This window comes from Carcharhinus amblyrhynchos, chromosome 2, assembly GCF_965287045.1.
Source record: "Carcharhinus amblyrhynchos chromosome 2, sCarAmb.v2.hapA, whole genome shotgun sequence".
NCBI classification, from domain to species: Eukaryota; Metazoa; Chordata; class Chondrichthyes; order Carcharhiniformes; family Carcharhinidae; genus Carcharhinus; species Carcharhinus amblyrhynchos.
This window is the reverse complement of record NC_137325.1, coordinates 37,679,360-37,701,417: the sequence shown is the minus strand read 5'-3', so window position 1 is coordinate 37,701,417 and position 22,058 is coordinate 37,679,360. Positions and strand designations below refer to the sequence as shown.

Genomic DNA, 22,058 nt, shown 5'->3' with positions numbered 1-22,058 from the left:
ACAAGAAAACTGAATGTTTCTATTTCTGCTGTTAATCCATCTATTTTTGTTAGGAATGATACACGCCTTTTGATACAGAGCCTTTAGTTCTTGTTTTACTATTTTTGTAAGCTTCAGAATTATCCTTAGGTTCTTAGGTTCATACAATCTGTCCCTTCCTGCATGAACACAGTGGTTCTGATCATCACTTCTCTTATTCCTATCTTGGCCAGTTGCCTTACTTATTTAATTTATCACACCTTCCCAAACTTGTTCCATTGCCCTATTTATTTTAAAGCTCTTGCTACCTGCCTTGGTTTTATAACTCACCAGAACAGTCATTCCAGCAGAGTTCAATGAAAGACCACCCAAATGGTACAGCATCCACTGTCTTCAGCAGTAAGCTGGTACTCATGTTCTATCTACAGTCATCCCACCTCTGTGCAGGTAACATCTGGGTGTGTCATTGTCCACGTGGTAAATTAGGCAGTGGGAATTCAGGTCCATGATGTGAGGAGCTAAGAATAAGTGGGACAGTGGGTAATTTGAGCTGAAATACAATGGTCAGTGCATATATGTTAGAGTATGATATAATAAATTTGACTTGAATCATTCGAATGAATGTGCTGATAATATGTAGTGTGTGGAGCCAGGTGTGCATACAAGGACAGTGCTGTCTTTCTTCAGTGACAGGCCTGTTGGAATCTGACTGTCATATCACTTTGAATTCACACCGAACAAGGGAGAAACATAACTCAAACTGAAATGTCAGCGGGGGAGGTCAACAGAAGAGATCATAAACAGAAAACGTTTTGTTTCTTGGGCCATTTCATGTTGGGTGCATGAAGCTTTGAAATGAATCCATTTTAGGAGGCCGTTTTGGTGGTTGCTAGGTCATAGGAATAAGATTTTCAGGATCCGCTTTGTGGGCTTATATTTTAGAAAAAATCTTATTCAAATCCGACTGATCTGACAAAGAATTCCTTCCCCTCAGAGCTGAGAGGAGGATGTGATATTCAGTTTCCTTGTTAAATCTCTCTTTGCTGGTCATTTTGAAGCACTACCTTTTGCCGATGTAATTCTTATTGAGCCAATGAGAAGCCGCTTTGTACAAATCATGCAAATAAAGTGGAGTTTCGCTGCCGTGTCTGTCTAACAGGAGCTGAGAGTCAGACAGAGAGGCGAGCGCTGTACAGAGCTGCTACTTACACTCAACTTGCATTCTTTGCCTTAGCAATGATCTGCTTGTGAGACGTTTTGAGACCCACAGTGCTGTATGCACCCTGCAAACCAAAGGGGTTAGTCTGACACTTTGGGAGGATTATTAAAATGAAGCGTAAGGTAAAAAAAAATTGTTTTTTAACTTCTTTATTTGCCAGTCGCTGCAGTTTGTTGCCGGGTGCAGCGCTGCTGGGAGCTCTGCTTGATTGAAAGTTCCAACTGCAAGGGGCTTGCCGAGTTATTTCTACAGGCTCTCTTTTCACTGCTAAATGCGAACTTTCTACACTTGAGCTGTGTCAGATTGCCGCTGTATTGGGGAGGTGGGGGTTAGCTATTACTGGAATTTGTTTATTTCAGTCTGAAAGCGCAGTGGGCTAGAGGTTGTGTAATTTCACATTGCAGCTAAATTAACAGGAAGTCTTCTTTCTCGTAGAAAACTTACATTTTAAGGGGGAAAGTTGTATGTCGTGTGAGTGGGATTGTGTGTGGGTGGCTGGGGAGGGGGGTCTGCAGTTTTTTCCTAAGTTGATGTGGCATTCAGTGACGGCGCTGTTTAGCTGTACATTTTCGTGATCTTGCCTTTACACACTTTCCCATCCACAGGAACAGCATGATGTTGTTTAAAAAAAGCCCTGGACATTACAGAGCAGCCTGGTTTTAAGAAACGGGGGAACCAGGAATAGGCGTTAGGCTGGTTTGTGGCGCCTGATTGGTTTTTTGTTTGGACAAAATTGATGAATTCACCGAGCTGAGTGATTGCATTTTGAACCCGGAATCCTATCCGCTCATTTTTCGATCCTGTTACAATCTTTGGTTTCAATACCGTCGCCGATGGGCCAACCTTTATATTTCTATCAGTTTATTTGATAGAAATAAACTGATTTCTATCAGTTTAAATCCACATCCTGAAAGCCCCGTCATAATCAGATCAGCAGTCAGCCTCTTCTGTCTTTCATGAGAAAGTCCATGAATCCTTATAGTTCTGTCCCTTTCAGCTTCTGCAATCTCGCCGCGCTCTGCAACCCTTCCAAGATTTGAATATCCCTTTTAAAATAAAAAAGATCTCATAGTTCCCCCACATCTGATCTCATTAATGTCATATTATTTTAGAATTGCCTCTCTCAGCTCATCTGCTGCAGAGTTAGGACGCTTTGCGAATTCCTTTTTAAGTGACTTCTGTATTTCAGAAATCACTTTGGTGTCTGGGAAATCATGATGTAAATTCCACTGGCACAATGTATTATTACAACAATCCAGCAATCGCTCAACCGCAGAATCAATGTACCCAATCCACTAAATGACAAAGGAAAAGATGGAGCTAGTCTGTGACATTGTGTCCAGGAATGAGCTTGCAGAGCTGGTAGCATTTCGCTGTTGTGTTACCATCTGTTGAGTGAGGGTCCCCTGCTTATGCTTGGTGCTCATTGGGAATTAGATAGTTTCCCCTCAGCTTCAGCAGTGGGGAGACCCTGGGTGATGTGGTCTGCACTAACTACACTGACTAACACAATGCCAAGCTTTACTTCCTTTCGGTGCTGAATTAGGTGATTTTAGGGTAGCTGTGAAGACATGATCAGTCTCAGGGCTCTCACACTAGTCAGCGTTACTGTTCCTGATCTCTGCCTAGCTGTGCCCAGTTATTATTTGCCCTGCATAATTCAAATAGCCAACACTTTGTCTCAATTCACCCAAATGGCCACTTCAGTATTGAGTGTTGCTTTCACCTGAGAAACTGTACCCTAGCTTGAGGTAGAGAAGAGGTTTTGAATTTGGAGGTACTGTGTGAATAATTTAGCAGGGAGATAGATAGCACGTAAAGGTGACTGGTGTCAAATAGTTAAGATAAATTGGCTGTGCTGTGGTTTGGAAATCTTATGCAATGAGCATTTTACCTCACTCATCTTCAGATCAGCCTAAAATCACAGATGTGGCATACAGTAAAAGTACTGTGCGTGTTGTGTTTTGCATTAAGATATTATACACACATGACAAGCACCTAACTCTTTGCTTGGATCCTAGCCAGTTTATGGAAAACATTGCAGTTTGCTTTTGGTTCATATTAATTTTAAATTGGCAGCTGGATAAAAACCCTTCAGCCATTGAATTTTGAAGAGAAAAGCACCTGCATATGGTCACAACTTCATTTACCAAAGCTGCAGTACTGTTGAGCTTTTCAAATTACAACATCAATGGCTTTATAAATGGTTATATTAAAAATGATTAATCGGCAAAAAGAGTGCTAAGGTGGCAGCAATAAAGTTTTCCTCAATCCACACAAAGGAGGCTGGACCCAAGTCCTGGGGATGGAGACATTTACATGAATGGGACTGACCCCAGCACTATTTATGACATTGTCTTGGTAACTGCACCCATGGGAGTCTAAGATGTATGGAACAGCAGTTTGTTGTGGGATTATTCCAGTCTGGTTGAATGATTTTGGAAGAGTTAAAATTTGATTTTTCTATGTTTCTTTCCTATGTTACAAGTGACTTCACTTGAGAAACTAATTCATTGGCTTTAAAGTGTCTGCAACATCCTGAGGTCATGAAAGATATTATAAATGCAAGATTTTCTTCATTTATAATTGCTCTGTGCTGGGAACTGACTATGTAGTCGCTCTTCAGAAGTCCCTCTTAAACAATGTTGACTATTTATTTTGCCTACCACCAAGCACATCCATTAAGGCCAGATTGCCTTATAAAGATTTACTCAGTTAATGGTAGGACGTTGGCAAGAGTTACAGAACAAGAGATCTGGGGGTACATGTTCATAACTCCTTGAAAGTAGAGTCACAGGTGGACAGAGTAGTGAAAAAGGCTTTCGGTATGATTTGTTTCATCAATCAGAACACTGAATACAGGAGTTGGAATATCTTGTTGAAGTTGTACAAGACATTGGTAAGGCCACACTTGGAATACTGTGTGCAATCCTGGTCAACCTATTATAGAAAGATATAATTAAATCAGAAAGAGTGCAGAAAAGATTTACTAGGATGCTACCAGGACTTGATGGATTGAGTTATAAGGAGAGGCTGGATAGTCAGGGACTTTTTTCCTCTGGAGCGTAGGAGGCTGAGGGGTGACCTTATAGAGACCTATAAAATAATGAAGGGCATAGACAAGGTAGATAGTCAATATGTTTTTCCAAAGGTAGGGGAGTCTAAAACTGGAGGGCATAGGTTTAAGGTGAGAGGGGAGACAAAAAGTGTCCAGAGGGGCAATTTTTTCACAGAGGGTGGTGAGTGTCTGGAACAAGCTGCCAGATGTAGTAGTAGAGGCGGGTGCAATTTTGTCTTTTAAAAAGCATTTAGACAGTCACATGGGTACAGTGGGTATAGAGGGATATGGGCCAAATGTGGGCAATTGGGATTAGCTGAGGGGTTTAAAAAAAAAGGTGGCATGGACAAGTTGGGCTGAAGGGCCTGTTTCCATGCTGTAAACCTCTATGACTCTAAGTGCAGGTTGTCATTTGTTAGATTACACAGACATCCTCAACCTCTGGGGCAGGTTACAACTTGTGCAAGGACACACCATTGTTGTTGTTCCAATGCTGTTGGATAGAAACTAGCTGTTTCCATTGGACCTAGGCCCTCATTCATGTTGCTGAATTTACTCCAAGGTGGTTCTGTAAGTTACAGCTTTTTGATTGATAAAACTTTACACAGCCACCAAGGCAGTAATCGTTTTCAAGTATTGATTGTTCACCTCTAGTTACTGTACAAAATGGTAAGAGGTCAGCTGCTTGCAGGCTTTTGCTGCTATGTCTGTAATTACCAATTGCCCTTAATCCCTGAATATGCTTGCAACTCAGTCCTACTTGTGCCTATGTTTTTATTTGCTAGTTTATCCTGGTTTTTTTTGAGTTCTGTGGTAGAGTTGATGCATTGGTAGGTCAGTCCTAAGACAGGATGCCAATATCTGTTAGGATCAGCAACTTGGAATATCAGTAAATTGATGGGGATGTGAATTTAAATTTTATACATACTGCCCATTACCTCCATTGAGGCTCTTTTATTAAATGTGGTCCGTGCAAGCAGAAATACTTGGATATTACTACATATGGAGTAATTGTAGATAGTGTGGGTGGAAGGAAGGGTGATGCAATGGTGGGAGTAATGATGAGAAACTCTAGCTTTCCCTTTATAAAAGCATTTGCCTCCACTCCTAGCCTTCCCCACTAACATCAGGGAATGGAAGGTTCACATGTTCCTCTCCTCATTGCAATGTGCTGGCACTCTAACAAACTATTCGCTTTTATGTTTTAAAGTGCTTGTTGGCTGACGGATACTTTCACTCGAGCACTGGTGTAATATTTGACTGCATTAACAGGTGTTTAACCATGCGTGCTTTTATCCAAATACACACTCGGATTACTGTGGTTAGAACTAACTGCTTTTATTTCCAGAGCCTCTAGAGTATTCTGTCAAATTAATAAGAAAAGCAGTACTAGAGATCTTGAAATGGGCATTTTGCAATGTGCTAACTCCCGTAGGGGAGCCATCTAGTGTTCAGTTAACAACATGCAAGTATCACGCTAATCAGTCATTCACTGAAGTTAACAATGGGTGAAAGTTAAAATGTAGCTCTTGGACTGAGATTGCCAAAACTTCTTAAAAGTGCGGAGGTAAGAATAGATTTAACCACTTCAGGTAGTGGGCTGAAAATGAGTAGAATGGACTGTACAGCAAGACACTATCGATCCCTGGTAATGATGTGGAGCTGCCAGCATTGGACTGGGGTAAACACAATAAGAAGTCTCACAAGTCCAACAGGTTTATTTGGTAGCAAAAGCCACCAGCTTTCGGAGCGCTGCTCCTTCGTCAAGGAAGTGGGAGTTCTACAAAGATGCAAGCAAGCAGACAAGATACCGAAAGGACTGCAGATCACAAACCCACTCAGGTCAACCTGTAACACAGACTACGCAGAGACTTTGCTGTCACACCTCTCTCACACTTCTCAACCACTTCACACACCAGCTCTATAGCAAATGCCGCACCCTGGAAACCAAAATAGAGTCCATTTTCTCAGCTTGCAGTCAGGACGCAAACCAGCTACGAAACTCTGCCAAGCAGATGAGACAAAGGAACTACGCAATCTACATGCACATACCAAGGATAGGAAACTTGAGGAACTTGGCATTACCACCAACAGTAACCAAGTCTCCCCCGGTACCACAGTAGAAAACAGTACCACTGCAGGGAAGTCCATTGGCAACTTGTCAGACTACACACTTCAACCAAATGAAGTCGAAGTTCTCAGCTGAAGGCTCAATTTTTGCCCCACTACCAAAATAGACCCCATCAGTCTTGCAGCAGACACAGGAATTCATTAGGTGAATGAGGCTGCGGGAGTTCTTCCACAAACCCCAAGAGGCCAACAGCAAACACAATGTGGCAGTCAATGAACCGGAACGGCCAACAGAGATCTGAAGTGGAGCAATCGATGAGGAAAGAGTCAAATTGAACTCCTTCGGAAGGCCGCTGCCCTCAACTTGACAACTATGCCCAAGCCATCAGGAGGTGCGTCAATACCAGCTTCATCAGCCGCACTCAAGACAGCCCCGAACATCACCCAAGCACAATGCCACCCACACACTCTCAAGACCAACCACAAATTGTCATCAAATCAGCAGACAAAGGAGGGGCCATCGTCATCCTGAACAGAACAGATTATTGCAAAGAAGTGTACTGACAACTGAACAACGAGGAATACTACAGACAGTTACCCGCAGATCCAACCGAAGAACACACCCGTCAACTCAACACTCTAATCAAGACCTTTGATCTGGACCTTCAGAGCATCCTCCACGCTCTCATCCCACATACTCACTGCATTGAAGATCTCTACTGCCTCCCGAAGGCAAACACACCCAGCCATCCCATTGTATTGGGCAATGGGACCCTGTGGGAGAACCTCTCCTGCTACATTGAGGACATCCTGAAACCCATTGTACAAAGAACCCCCAGCTTTTGTCGCAACGCTACAGACTTCCTACAGAAACTCAGCACACATGGAGCAGTTGAACCAGGAGCACTCTTCATCACAGTGGATGTCTTGGCACTTTACAACAGCATCCCCCACAACGATGGCATTCCTGCATCTGCCTCAGTATTCAATGCCAACAACTGCCAGTCTCCAGATGCAATTTTACAACTCATTCACTTCATCCTGGACCACAATGTCTTCACCTTCAACAAACAGTTCTTCATGCGGACACACGTCACAGCCATGGGGACCAAATTCGCACCTCAACATGCCAACATCTTCATGCATAGGTTTGAACAAGACTACTTCACCGCTCAGGACCTTCAACCAATGCTATACTCTAGATACATCGATGACATTTTCTTCCTTTGGACTCATGGTTGTTTCAGTGATTGTTCACCATATGATGACATCAAATTCCATCCTACCATCAGACTCACCATGGACTATTCTCCAGAATTGATGGCATTCTTGGCCATATGCATCTCCATCAAGGACAGTCACCTCTGCGCCTCACTTTACCACAAACCCACGGGTCACCTCGTGATGCTCCACTTCTGCAGCTTCCATCCTAAACACATGAAAGAAGCCATCTCCTACAGACAAGCCCTCCGTATACACAGGATCTGCTCAGATGAGGAAGATCGCAACAGGCACCTCCAGACGCTGAAAGATGCCCTCATAAGAACAGGATATGGCGCTCGACTCATTGTCAGACTTCTCACTGTGTTTACCCCAGCCCAATGCCAGCATGTCCACATCATCGCTCGACTCATCGACAGTTCCAATGCGCCACAGCAAAAAACCGCACCGACCTCCTCGGGAGACAAACACAGGACACGATGGACAGAGTTCCCATTATCTGACGAAGAAGCAGTGCTCTGAAAGCTAATGGCCTATGCTACCAGATAAACCTGGTGTTGTGAGACTCCTTATGATCTCTGGTGTGGCATAGTTGGATGAGGGAGTGGATGACTGTATTAAGCTTGACTTTAACTAGTTCCAAAGAGGTCAGTGAGGGGCCAGTGGAGTGACTGGCAAGCCAGGGCCATCTTAACTCCTGGTCAGTAGAGAGTTGAGAACGATGTCTGTTGAATTTAAATTCACCAGACATCTTTCTCAGCTCTCTGAGTGTCTAAGGTTTGCCCTTTAGTTTTTGAGACAATCAGGTGGACCATGAAATGTGTACTTTTCTGGCCTTCAATATTTTCTGAGTTCCTGAGTATTGTATGTATTAATTTGCCATGAAGAAAATGTGAAATGGATCAGTCTCCTAATTTTACTTATCAGCCATATTGATGGAAAGTGTACAACTTTTTAGATTGCTTGTTACTTTTCTGTTATCGCAGACTACAGAAGGAATGTGACCTTTTACACAGTACTCCATTAAAATTTCTACCTAACTACTTAAAGGCTTTCTAATGGTATATGTGCTGTTTAGAAACAGTGAGTTTTTTTGGGAATCTATGTTGTACAAAAGTTTAGATTTAGTTACTAGAAAACTGCTTTTCTAGAAATGGTGTGCTTTGACTTGTGTTAAACTCTTAGAAAAATATTTCAACATTGTTGCCACAGTAGGTCACTGCACCTGATGGGTCTGTGATAAGATTTTATAATAGCAGAATACAGAAAGAGGCCATTCAATCCATCGAGTCTGCACCGACAACGATCCCACCTAGGCCCTATCTCCGTAACCTCACGTATTTACCTTGATAATCCCCCTGACGCTAAGGGGCAATTTAACATGGCCAATCACCCAACCTGAATAACTCTGGACTGTGGGAGAAAACCCAATGCAGACATGGGGTGAAAGTGCACACTCCACACAGACAGAGACCAGTTTTGAACCTGGGTCCCTGGTGCTGTAAGACAGCAATGCTAACAACTGTGCCACCATGCCGCCCTGGTTCTGTTGATCTTTCATAGCCCAGTATTTCTGACACTGTAATATGGAAAACCAATCCAGTTCTTACTATGTGGGGCCAGAGGAGTAACACAGTAGCCTTTAGAGGTGAGAATCACCAAAAAACCTCCATCTCCAACCTCCATGGCTGGGATAGTGCGGCATTACTGAAAGTTTTAGCTGGAACACCAATTTCTCCGTTCTCACTTGCAGCAGAGCAGGCACAGACAGGATCAGAGAATTCTGCCCAAGGAATCTTCACAAGGCCATATCTTGTATAATTCTGGTTCCTAATTGCAGCAAGGGTACCCAGATATTGATACAGTGCAATCAAACTGAGACCTAGCTTAAGGCATGCAGACTGAGGGGGTTGGAGTGGTTGGTGGAGATGGTGGTGTTGAGCAGCTGGAAAGTTTTTTTTTATTCCGGAGACACATTAATGGCCTGGAATTTGGCAAGACAGGAATATCCTAAAATGTTTAAGATTTGCCCTGAACCAGGGAAGCAGGACTCTGAAAGAATAAAGAATGGGCAGCACAGTGGTTGGCACTGCTATCTCACAGCACCAGGGACCTGGCTTCAATTCCTGCCTAGGGTCACTGTCTGCATGGAGCCTGCACATTCTCCCCATGGTGAATCGGCCATCTCCCTCTGTGTGCCCAAACAGGTTGTCAGAGTGTGATGACTAGCAGATTTTCACAGTAACTTCATTATAGTATTAATGTAAACCTACTTGTGACACTAATAAATAAACTTTACAGATTTTAGAATTAGTGCTTTACACAACAAGTGGCGAATGTGTAGAGCAGACTGCCCCGGGAGGCAGTAGAAGGAGACAAGTTGTTGGAAAATGGGATTGGGATTTTGAGGAAGTGAACGATGGAGGATACTAGTTTTTGGCATGGGCTGCAGACTCTGTACTTTCCTGTATTCCTACAAGTGTTGCCTCGAACATCGATCCAAACATTAGTCTAACAATCAATCAATATTTTAGTAAATATGGAACAGTCTGGAGAGTTACAGGAAGAAGCAATAAAAAGAACAGATGGGTTAAGATGTTCGTCTTTCATCAGACCAAAGACTTTTCCTTTGAAGTAAAATTTTTAAATTCTATCAATAATTTTCCTCTTTTTTTTGTTCCCTGCTCTCCCTGCCAACTGCTACATGTCATCTGTTGATGATAAGTTAATTAGAATTCTTCTAGTTCTGGGTGCTGCACCTTGTTAGAGTTGCCCGGGGCCTTTAAGTAGGACAGGATGCTGCTGTCATTTTTTAAGCAATTGTTTAGCTTGAGGATTCCATCCCCTTTAAAGTAGATCTCGTTTCAATATAATTGTTTCTCTGGTAAAGATAATAATCTGCGATTGGATATTTTGCAAAGTAAGTTTCCTGCACCAATTGCATTTATCTCCTCTGAAATTTGGCAGGTGATTGCCATCTTAATAGCAATGGCAGCAAACACCGACAAACTGAAACACTGCCCACACTCCTGACCTGTTTCTACAGGCAATGTAAATGGTGAGATCTGTAACCACGTACAACTAATCATTCTTGGTGTCAGGTTTCATGGTGACTAGGCCTGTGGCTGTCTAATGTCAGAGCAATCTAATTCCATTTGATCTCTGAAAACTGGTGCCGTCAAAGTCATTACATCATGACGAGGTTCCACTTAAGAATTACTGTGCTTTTGAGCCATAATTTAAACCAGCACCTTCAAATTAAATAATTACTGGCTCCCCCCTGCAATATTTCCGTAGGTACTACCTGAATGTAACGTCATAGGCATAGATTAATGTTTGTAGGCTGCAATAAAAATATTTTAATTTGGTTTTATGACTCAAAAGATAATGTGCAGGATTGGAGCAGTTTATTTTAGCTGGCGTTGACAAAGGGTGTTGGCATTTGGGTGGACTCTGGTTTTGGAGTCAGAGATTCCATCTGGAGCTTCCTAGGATTTTTTAACAGTTGTGATTATTTACATCATTCTGAACTTTAGTCATATGCAGATCACAAAAACTGGAAGTAATTCTACGGCATTCAAATCCATCAGTGGGATTTCTGATTGATCCACAGGAAAAAGTCAGATTATAGACGGATGGCTGAACACTTTAACCATACCCTCAATTGGACCATCCATCATTTAAGAAGCAGTCACTAGGTTGCCATTAACTCCTCTCTTGATAAACCTCCCATGCTGTTTAAGAATGACAAATGCAGTTTAACTCCTGTTCCAGGAGCTGGTGCTATCCCAGCTGAGGTCTACAAGACAAGAAGTCAATGCCTAGAGGAATCACAAATATGGTGTTTGCAATTAGAAAGCTCCAAGAGAAATGCCAACAACAGAACATGGGCCTGTACACCACGTTTGATGATTTGACCAAAGTCTTTGACACAAACAACCGTGAAGGCCTTTGGAAGATAATAGAGAAATTTGTCTGTCTTGAGAAATTCATCACAGTGGTTTGACAGTTCCATGACAGCATGTCCTAAATCACGATGAGTGTTCTGACTGTGTCTCAGTTACTAATGGAAGTTAAACAGGGCTCTGTGTGTTATCTCCAAATCTTCCATGTTTTTCTTGCCAAGCTTTCCAGTGCCTTCCATGATGGTGATCCTGGCATCAAAATCACATATCACTTGAATAGGAAGCTACTCAATCTTGGACAACTCCATACAAAGACCAAGGTCTCCAAGGACATACTTTGCAATTTTCTGTTTGCCGATTTACTGTGCACTGGTTGTCGATTCCACAGCTGGACATGCACTTAGCATGAACCTGTTCTGTAATGCAACAACGTTAGCCTTAGGATTAGCATGAAGAAAGCTGAAGAGATGTACAAGCTTGTTCCAGGAAAGCCTTCTCTTGAGCCAACGTTTTGGTACAAGACCCAAACCTGTCAACTGTGGAGAAGTTTACTTATCATGGCAGCACGCTATCTCTCTCGAGCTGTCTATTAATGGTGCGACACATCCAGAATTGCCAAAGTAAGCATAGACTTCAAATATCTAGTGTTAGTCTGGAAAAGAAGAGTTATTATGAAAGTTTATAAAGCACTGTGCTGTATGCAGGCAAGATTTGTGTGTGTACCAGCATCATGCCAAGAAGCTTGACTCGAGCTGCCTTCAGAAACTTCTGATCAGATCAAAATACCAGATACTACAGATACTAGAAGTGCTCATCTGACCTGAATGCCATGCATCCACACTATACTGAGACACTAACAACCCAGTAAACCAGATTGCCTAGTACTCACCCACCAAAGCAACTCTTCTATGAAGAGCTTGGGGCAAATTTTCCCATTCCACCCATTAAGGGAATCATAATGGACGAGAGGCATGGAAAGCTCCATTTGAACTTGGGTGGAATTTTTGAGTTTTGAGGTGCATGTGGCCAGAAAATCCCATCCCTTGATCCTGGAGTGCGTTCTCAAGGCTGTCAAAGGAAATGTTCCAAGGATACTCTTCACTGTAGAGTTTTGATATCAATTTCAAGTCCCAGGGAAAGCTCATCCAGGACTGCAGCACCTGACACAACCAAATAGAAATAACGTGGCTTCCTTCAAAAGCAAGCACGTACCAGAAACACAAAATCCAAGCCAGCAACTCATCCAAAACTTAAATAGTCTGTGGTGTCCTGTCCTACTTACAGCACTACGTTCAATGAGCATGGTCATCTTTGCCTCAAAGGGTGAATAAGAATGATTGTGACTTATATTCCTATGGTCACGTTGACAAAATGAAATGGTTTAATCTTCACTGTGCAAATTTAAAGTGATTTGTGAGGGGGAGAGGGATACAAAATGGTATTTCTAATCTCAGCAATTGAAGTTCTACAGCATTTAACTCTACAAGAAAACAGTTAACCTCTGCTTATTGGAAATCTACTGTGATTGAGTCCCTTAAGGAGAGGATGTTGTTTGAAAATGTTACAAGACAACCTTGTTTCTGATGGGCATTGAAAGACATTTTATGTTGCTGTGTTGTCTTGTATTAGTGGAGTTTTTATGAGAGCTCAATGATTGAAACAAATTTTGGTGCTGTTTAATAAGTGAACAGTACATCCACATATTTGTCAGAAAGGCAGTTTCGGAACAATTCATTGTAATTCTGAATTTGCTGGTACTTTATTGAGATACAGATCGGGGGAGAAAGAAGGCTTGGAGATCAGTGTGCTGTATCACGAGATTTCCCAAATGAATTAATGAGCGCAGGCTCATGTTGGGAGTAGATGACCTGTGAATTTGTCTGTGCTTCGCTCACAAGAAGGGAAGGAGACTTTGAGGTTATTTATTGAACCCTGAGGTGCCCGTGCATTGCTCAGAGCACATATCCATGAGCAAGTCAACAGCGGCCTGGGATAGATTGTCTCATAGTCAGGGGGTGGCTTGTGGCAGTTGGTAACCAGTTGAACTGAAATGATTCTTTCACATGCAAGTCGGGTAGTTTAATTTTTCCAAGAAAAGGATCAAATTTACTCACTAAATGATGCAAACATTCCCTGAAGCCACAATACTTCAGACTTGGAACCAAAACTTCTGTTTTTAATCTTGTTAAATTAAAAAGACAGCAAGCCTATTGGCCTAAATCTACATTTGAACACTGGGCCCATTACTGCGCTTTCCAAATATAGGTAATTTACACTTCCAATTACCCATGTTATTCTCAATCTCACTCCTGGCCCCACAGACATCACTTTCCAGTTAGTTTTTCTTTTCATTTCCCAGTACATCTGAACAGAGCATGTTGTCTCTTGCAATTGCATCAATGTACTGGGACCCCAGTTTGCAATGAGGTTCACTAATACAGACAGGTGTCCAGATGAAAGATCCAGTAAATATGGCAATAAGCTCATCACAGCTGTGTTAACGCAACTAGCACCCATTTGTGTGGGTGATCAGAGTTTTAATCAACCATGTATTTCACAAAGGAACCTTTCTAAAGAAAAGTTTTGATAACAATAAGGAGGGCCAATTATGGTACAGGAACTGGGTGCAGCAGTGCAAACACATCCTAGTCAAACATACTATCGCCGGGGAAAACGAACTTTAAACATAGGATGGGAGAGGTCTTTGCTTTTTTTTTGCCAGTTCAATTTAATCACCAGGCTGAATCAGCCAAATGCTGAAGATTGTTAAACTGTGGGCACAATTTGATTGTATTTAAACCCACATTCACTCAGAGTAGAACTTCACCAGTGTTCGGCATGGCACTGCTGTTGAGACATCAGAACATTTAACCAGTCTCTGTAACCTCCACCAGCCCTACATCCTGGAGAATTCTTGTGTTCTTCCAAATTTGGTAGATTGCACACCCTTCACTTCCTACATCTTGCTATTGGTGGCCATGCCTTCAGTTGTCTCTGGGCCTCACCTCTGGAATTCACATCCCAAATACCTCCATTCACCTCCTTTTATAAAATTTATTAAAACCGATCTGTTTGATCGAGCTTTTAGTCACTGCACTAATATCTTCTTACATGGCTCAAGGATGAAATTTTGTCCATTAATTCTCCTACAAAGTGCTTTGGGATGTTTCACCATGTTAAAGGTGCTATATAAATGCAGGTGTTATTACTTGTGCTCTAACAAATAATTGTAAAAAATGACAATGGGCTGCCAATCTCAGCAACTAGCCCCCACACCTGAAAAATGTACCTGCTACATTATAGGGTAGGTTTCACAAGTTGTGCTTCCAAGACAGACCCTCACATACTTGGAGCAAGGCCAGGACTTTCACCCCTGCTGAAAGTCGATGGATCTTTGGCTGACCCACTGCACCCCCCAGAATAGGTCCCATCATGGCCCAAGGATCTAAAAATCTCCCATGTCGTTTCCCAGTGTACATGCTTGCTAGGTCATAGCATAAATTGAGACTACACATTAGCAAAAATCAACAGATACTTTTTGTATTTAAAAAAAAAAACAGATTTTATGCCACAACTGTTAAGTAAAGCAGTGCAGAAAAGTAAGGGAGTTAATAAATATTTGTTTAAAGCCATCAAAGTCTCTTCTATTCTGCTGTTGGGACTCTCCCAGTGTACTCCCAAGAGAACTGGTTAGTCTGAATTTAATTACGAGATAACAATGAGCACAACCTACTGCCTGAGGTTAGACAAAATGTTTGTCTTTGATGTCACTTCTGAGGGGATATTTTAAATACATCATTTTCAACTAGCCCACGCTAAAAGTTTGCCAGCGGTGAAGTTTACATGAAATTCAATGAGTAGTTCCGGTTTCTGGAAATTAGTCATAGATGATGAGAGATTTCTGGAAAAGATTGTGATCAGAGATGGAATTATACTGGAAAACTGTACCAGAAGAATGAGCGTGTAAAACTGTGAACTGGTGGGATTTTCCCATCTTTCGTGTTGGCAGGATCTACAATCCAAGCAAAGGCAAACCGCAGCCCCCCCCCCGCCCCCAACATTGACCCTAGTGTCAGGGGGATTAGCAGGGTAAATATGTAGAGTTACAGGAATAGGACCTGGATGGGATTGTGAATGGCACAGACTCAATGGGTCAAATGGCCTCCTGTATTGTAAGGATTCTATGCGGGGACAAGGTGGAGCCTGGGATGTTTTAACACACAGGCCTCATTAACGTTTCATGATGTGAGCTCCCACCCAAAGCCAGCAGGAATTACATGGAAAATCATGACGTCAGGGCCCAGCGCAGAATCAGTGTGAGGCAAGATAAATGTGATGCAAGGAGTAAAGATTGGCAGTAAGCATAGGCAGGGATCAGCCCACACAGGAGTGTCCAAAGTATCCAATCCGAGCCCTCTTTCTGGACTCCACACGAGTACATTTTCCTAATGTACTTTGGCCTGTTCATACCACTCCCTGGATCCTTCCCAAGTTCTTGTTTTGGGATTAATCACTTGACCCTCCTATATATGGAATTTAACATATGTCATCAGGCTGCTCCATCTTTCCAACGTAGAATAGACCTGTGCCTGCCATGCCAATACTCCTGTTCTTCTCTGGTCAGTTATGATAGTGGGGAATGTGACACAACTCCCTTGTGCCATCTTAACTACATTTCCACATTGTTCCTCTTTTGGAGGAAAAGCAGTAGATTTTAACTACTTGTGTGTTTCCCTATCTGCATCTTGGTATTTGTCTGAGTGCAGTTATAAATGAAATATACGTTATTTATTTGAATGCCATCGCTTTCACAGTGCTTCATTCTGCAATAGACTCAGAGCCTGTCACACCTTGTCTTACAGGCCATAAGAGAATACATGCAACCATGCAGAGAGGTTAAATTAAATATTTGGCTTAGGACTGCACAGTGGTTAGCACTGCTGCCTCGTTGCACCAGGGATCCAGGTTCAGTTCCCGGCTTGGCTCACTGTCTGTGTGGAGTCTGCATGTTTTCCCTGTGTCTGTGAGGTTTCCTCTGGGTGCTTCAGTTTCCTCCCACAGAACGAAAGACGTGCTGGTTAGATACATTAGCCATGCTAAATTCTCCCTCAGTGTACCCAAACAGGCGACTAGGGGATTTTCACAGTAACTTCATTGCAGTGTTAATGTAAGCCTACATGTGACTAAGAAATAAACTTTTAAGTTTATCTTCAAAACTATACAAATTTGATTCACGTCTTGTCCTTTCTACCTTTAAGACCTGGTTACAACTGTAACATAAGACGGAGAACAAAAAAGCTCCTTCACTTCTGGCAACTGGGTCCAGAAGTGAATCGAGTTTCAAACTAAAATATTGAGCTGGCATGGAGGGTATTTTTCACATGTTGTGGGAGTGTAGAATATTGGGAATATGATGAGTAGGTTAGGTGGATGTGTGGGGTTACAGGAGCAGGGGGGATGGGCCTGGGTGGGATGTTCTTTTGGGAAGTTGGTGGACTCAGTGGGCTGAACAGTACTGTAGGGATTCTATGAATATCACTTTAAGTGCCTATTCTTTTAGTTTCCAGTGTGTTTTTATATGCTTGTACTAAAATCCACAAGAGTACATATAGAGGGGAAGCATATCGGTAATTTGGAATTGCATCATTTTTCTGACATTTATTGTTCAATTAGATGAAAAATAGAAACATTTTTTTTTCAATTTCAGAATGTCCCGAAGTATTTTACACACAAGGAAATACTTCTGAACTGTAGTCACTGTTGTAGGAAATGAGGTAGCCCCAGTTTGCACATTGTGTATGCCTCTTAACATGTGTTTTGTGATGTAATTGTATACGATATCTATAGTTGTTGCATCTGATCCAGTCAGTAAGTATATCCTGCTGTTTTAAAGGATCTGTGTGTTGAGCCTTTAAGATTGGATTCCAGTGCCTAGCATTTGTAGGCCAGGACCTAGCCTTCCCGCAGTTAATTCACTCTCCAATGACATGACAGCAAACGTAGTGTTTTTATGTCGAGCCAGTGCTGCCTGGTTACCGAAGTGTTGAGTTTTGCAAAAGCCAGGACCTCATGAAACTGGTGATCCAGAAGAACGGCTTATCAAAGGTCTGGCCAGCATCCAGCTTTAGAGAGCTGGCAGTTTTATAATAGACTTGTGCAAAACCAGTGACACTGGCCGAACAAAAGCTCTGTAACTGACAGTCACAATCCTGGGAGGCAATAAGTGATGGAGGAATCTCAAAATAAGACTTCACGTTTCTCCCAAGAAAACAATTAGTAGAATGTGTATCATTTTTAAAACCCTGTTCTGTGTAGAATTTCCTAACTGCAAAACTTGTAGCCTTTCCATTTTTGCAAGTTTCTCATTCACAGTTGACCACCCAAAGCAGGCAGCAGCCTGGAGCTTACCCTGGATTAGAGATGCATATTAGTGTATGTCTTTTGATAACTTCATTTACTGTTGAAAAAGCTCATTTTTACTTTATAATAAACCAATTGTTTGAAACTCAGTCCAGGTACAAAATTTAAAGTTTTTATTTATTTATTGTCACAAGTAGGCTTACATAACACTGCAGTGAAGTTACTATGAAAATTCTCTAGTTGCTACACCTCCAGCGCCTGTTCGCCTGTACACTTGGGGAGAATTTAAAATGACCAGTGCACCTAACTAGCACGTCTTTTGGACTGTGGGAGGAAACCAGAGCATCTGGAGGAAACCCATACTGACACAGGGAGAATGTGCAGACTCTGCACCGACAGTGACCCTAGCTGGGAATTGAACCCAGTCCCTGGCACTGTGATGCAGTAGCGCTGCCTAAAAGTGCATTAACTCAGACATACCAACAGCTTGTTAGATCCATTGTGCACTGCTATTCAATGACATAGTCCTACAAAGCTGTGCCTATGACTTTTTTTACTTAGAAAAAAAATCTCTGGATAAACATGCCAGTTTTCTCTCCCGATCTTAACAAACTGCCACAAAAAAACACCATCATGGAGTGGAGGCAGGGGTGGGCTCAACACACCAGCAAAGCCCATCTGCACTTGAATGAACTACGACTGCCCCAAGCCCACCACTGAGGTCTCAGAGGCTCCACCATGCGCACCCCTCCCCCACCGCTCCCCAAAATCAGAGCTGGCATTCCTATCCCAAACCCTTGATCAGAGTTGGGATTCTATGATTCAATAATACAGTTCAAAATCAATATAAAGGAGTAAATAAATTATTTCATTATGAAAATACCAAAAGGGTGTCAACTTGAAGTAGTGATTTGTTCTTGCAGTTGAGAGGCTTGTCACATGTTCTCAGAGGAAGTTTACTCTGTGGTTTAGTTGGTAAATAGAGCATGAAAATATAATCCCATAGCTGATGTCCAGTCAGTACTGAGTCAGTTAATCACGAGGCCATTATGCAAAGGGAAGTGAAGAGGTCATTCGGAGTTTGGCCTGACGTGGAATTTAAGAAAGTTGAAAGGAGCGGGGTGAAACTGAGTGAAGGAGTTCTGGAGAGTTACAGCAAGATGAGGTGAAGACTGCCGCCAATGGTGAGAAGAATGGGGCTAAGGGGAAGCATCAAAAGGTCTGGGAAGAAGGAATTTTAGACTGGATCTGAAGGGAGTTTGGAAGAAGAACTGGGGTGGAAGTACAACACCTTGGAGGGTGTAAAATGTGGAGCTTTTCTAGTGAGGAACGTTGGTCATAGAGTCATAGGTTGGAGAACTCCGGCCATTCATATTAGTGTGATTCTCTGGTCACGCCCTCCCGCAGGTTTCCCAGTGGGGGGGGTGACATAAACAGGAAATGCCACTGACAACAGTGGGACTACAGAACCCCACTGCCAGTCCTTGTGTACCGCCTCCCACTGCCAAGATGCACACAGCTGGGGAGCAAAAGAGTCGTAGGGCCCAATTTTACCATTGCCTTGCGCCCGTTTTCAGACGCGAAAATGTGGTAAAGTCGGGTGCGAGTCCATTAACATCCGAGCCCGCATCCGCGCAGATTGCCACTTTACTGGAATGGCAGTAATTCGGTGCGCACCCAAAACGGGTGCAACGGCGATTTGCATGCATTTAAGTTGAATGAATAAACTGCCTGCCCAACTCCATCAGCAATTCCCCCTTTACCGCCAAGTTTGCCAATCCGGATCTGCACCGTAGTGGACGGTGGCGCGGGCTCGTTGGGCCGAAGGGCCTGTTTCCCGTGCTGGGTTGTTCTCTTTGTTCTTTGGACCTGCTGAATAAAAGTCTGATTCGGGTGCTCCAGCTGCTGAACAGCGCGTTGAGTGTTTCCAACAGCTCTCTGACTCAGATCCATGGTGGAGGGGGAAGAGGGGAAGCGGGTCAGATCATTCTCTGGCTGGGGGGGGGGGGAAGAGGGGAGTGAGGCCAGATTTGTTGTCTGGTTTGGGGGGGGAGGGCTGAGTGCTGACCGTTGCCTGGTGTTGGGGGGCAGGGTTGATCATTGTTCGGTGGGGAGGGAAGAGGAGGTGGGTCAATTTTCATCTGGGGGGTGTGGGGGAGATGAGTGAGGTCAGACCATTCTCTTGAGGTGGGTGTGAGGCCAGATCGTTGCCTGGTGGGGAGTGGCTGCTGGGAGGAAGGAGGCCCGATTGCTCACTGTGGGGGGGGTGGTGCAAATGGATCTCTGGTTGGGGCAGGAGGGTCCAGTGCCACTCTGCAGGCGATTGGTGGGGGAAGGGGAGTGATTGGTCTGGGTAGCGGGGGACTGATAAGGGGGACAAAGAACTAAAACAGCCCGGGAAACAGGCCCTTCGGCCCAACAAGCCCGCGCCGCCATCTCAACACCACCAGTCCCCCTCTCCACCCACGACCCTTGTCTAATGTTTTATGGCCATCCACATTGAGGGAAACTGATTTAGGGACAATTTATTACTGCCAGTCAGCCTAACAGCACATCTTTGGGGTGTGGGAGGAAACCGGAGCACCTGGAGAAAACCCACGCAAGCACGGGGAGAATGCGCAAACTCCCACAGACACCGGCCCAAATCCATGTGTCTGCACAGCAATCAGCAATAGTCACTGAGCTGTCGTCTTGCCCAGTATCTGGTCCAGTTTAGGCACACACGAACGACATGAAGCACTAGGCTATTCTCGAACAACCAAGAGCAGCCCTAGTACGACCCATCGCGTGTATGCCCCTCGTTGGACACAAGGCAGACCGAGACAGTGGTGTGTGTGGGTAATGGGGAGATGGATAAGGGGGACAGTGATGTATGTGTGTGCCATCGCTCCCGTGTTTTGCTCCCAGGCCGTTTTCTGTGACCTGGGAACAATCTGACACAGGCTGGCTTTTTCAAATTTTTTTCCAATTGCACATGCACTGTTCAGAGCTGTGATTGTCCCAGCCGCACTAAGCCCTGCCCATAGCGTGAATGGGACTGGAGATGTTTGTTCCAGGCTAAGTGTGTATGGGGCGGGGGGGGCGAGCGAGCGACCTGAAAGCAGATTTCTAAGTCGGATCTGCGTTATGCACAGTTTCATCACATGGAGTGAAAATGGTAAAATCGGACCCTGACAGAAAGGCCCCACCACCCATTGGGCCTACACTGACTACCATTAAGTCATGCTAATCAGTGCTAATCACGCTGGTTAGATCATCAGGGATAATGTTGTACTGACAACCTCTGCTATCACACTCAGCATTAGCTTGGCTAAAGCAAAAACTTTAGACCATGCCAGAGACACAGAGGTGCCTGGTGGCCTTTGGCATTGAAAGCCAAGGCTGGGCATTTCCCTTGCCAAGTGGGAACACGAAGTGTGCTATGACAGGGGGGCTCTGGCAAGGGGGTAAAGCTCCTCCATTGGGGGAGGGGCATCCCCTTGTTTATGGTGGTGGGGGAAGAGCTATCATGATTGGGGGGGTGCGAGGGAAGACCCTTGACTGACTGACCCAAAGGAAGTTGCCTTGATGGGGGTAGGAGTGTTGGTCCCGATCTCCACAGGAAGGGAGGGGGGGAGGGGCGCATTCAGTGTGACTTTGAGATCGGGGCACTCTCGTTTTTAAAATAGGCACTGCAACCACATAATCCTGGCTTTGCTGGTGAGCCTAGGATCAGCCTCTCCAGCTGACTTGTGTTTCCCTTGCCAGCACTTTGAAATTGCACAAAGTGCCATTAAATCAGGTGAGAGAAGGAAGCTGGTAAGTTTTTCACACAGCTGTTCTCGCTTGATCCAACACTGTCCAACTTTGGCAACTTTGGCATAAGGGGTTTCCAATGAGGTAATAGTTATCAGTTGGGAAAACCCTACAAGAAATTCCAATCCCACTCAGTTGCTAAGAAAGCAGTAATACGTCATGTACTTGAGGAGGAAGGGTTCATTAGCAAGGCCAGACAGAAAAACAAAAGCCCTGATTTCCATCAGTTAAGCAAGAAACAGTTTGGACCAAACATGAGTTGTTTTATTTCCCTTTTGGGGTATCTGTGCACTTAACGTTGTTGTTTTGTGGCATCTTCTCTACAACCAGTATTTTCTTTATCAGCTTGAAAGAAAAAGATTTACGCCTTTTAGATGACTGGGCATCTCAGAGTGCTTTAGGGCCAATAAATACTTTGGAAGCCATTGTTGTAATGTGGGAAACGCAGCAG

The 22,058-nt window shown here is 43.7% G+C and overlaps 1 protein-coding gene across 1 annotated transcript in view; it reads left to right on the top strand.

Moving 5' to 3' along the window:
- Positions 1 to 1,153: 1,153 nt before the first annotated feature.
- The window catches only part of nedd9 (neural precursor cell expressed, developmentally down-regulated 9), a 66,784-nt gene continuing 45,879 nt past the window's right edge, over positions 1,154 to 22,058 (top strand). The window contains exon 1 of the mRNA XM_080204694.1: positions 1,154 to 1,320. Coding sequence (XP_080060820.1) covers positions 1,309 to 1,320 — 12 coding nt within the window. The 5' untranslated portion in view covers positions 1,154 to 1,308. The remainder of the gene's footprint in view (positions 1,321 to 22,058) is intronic.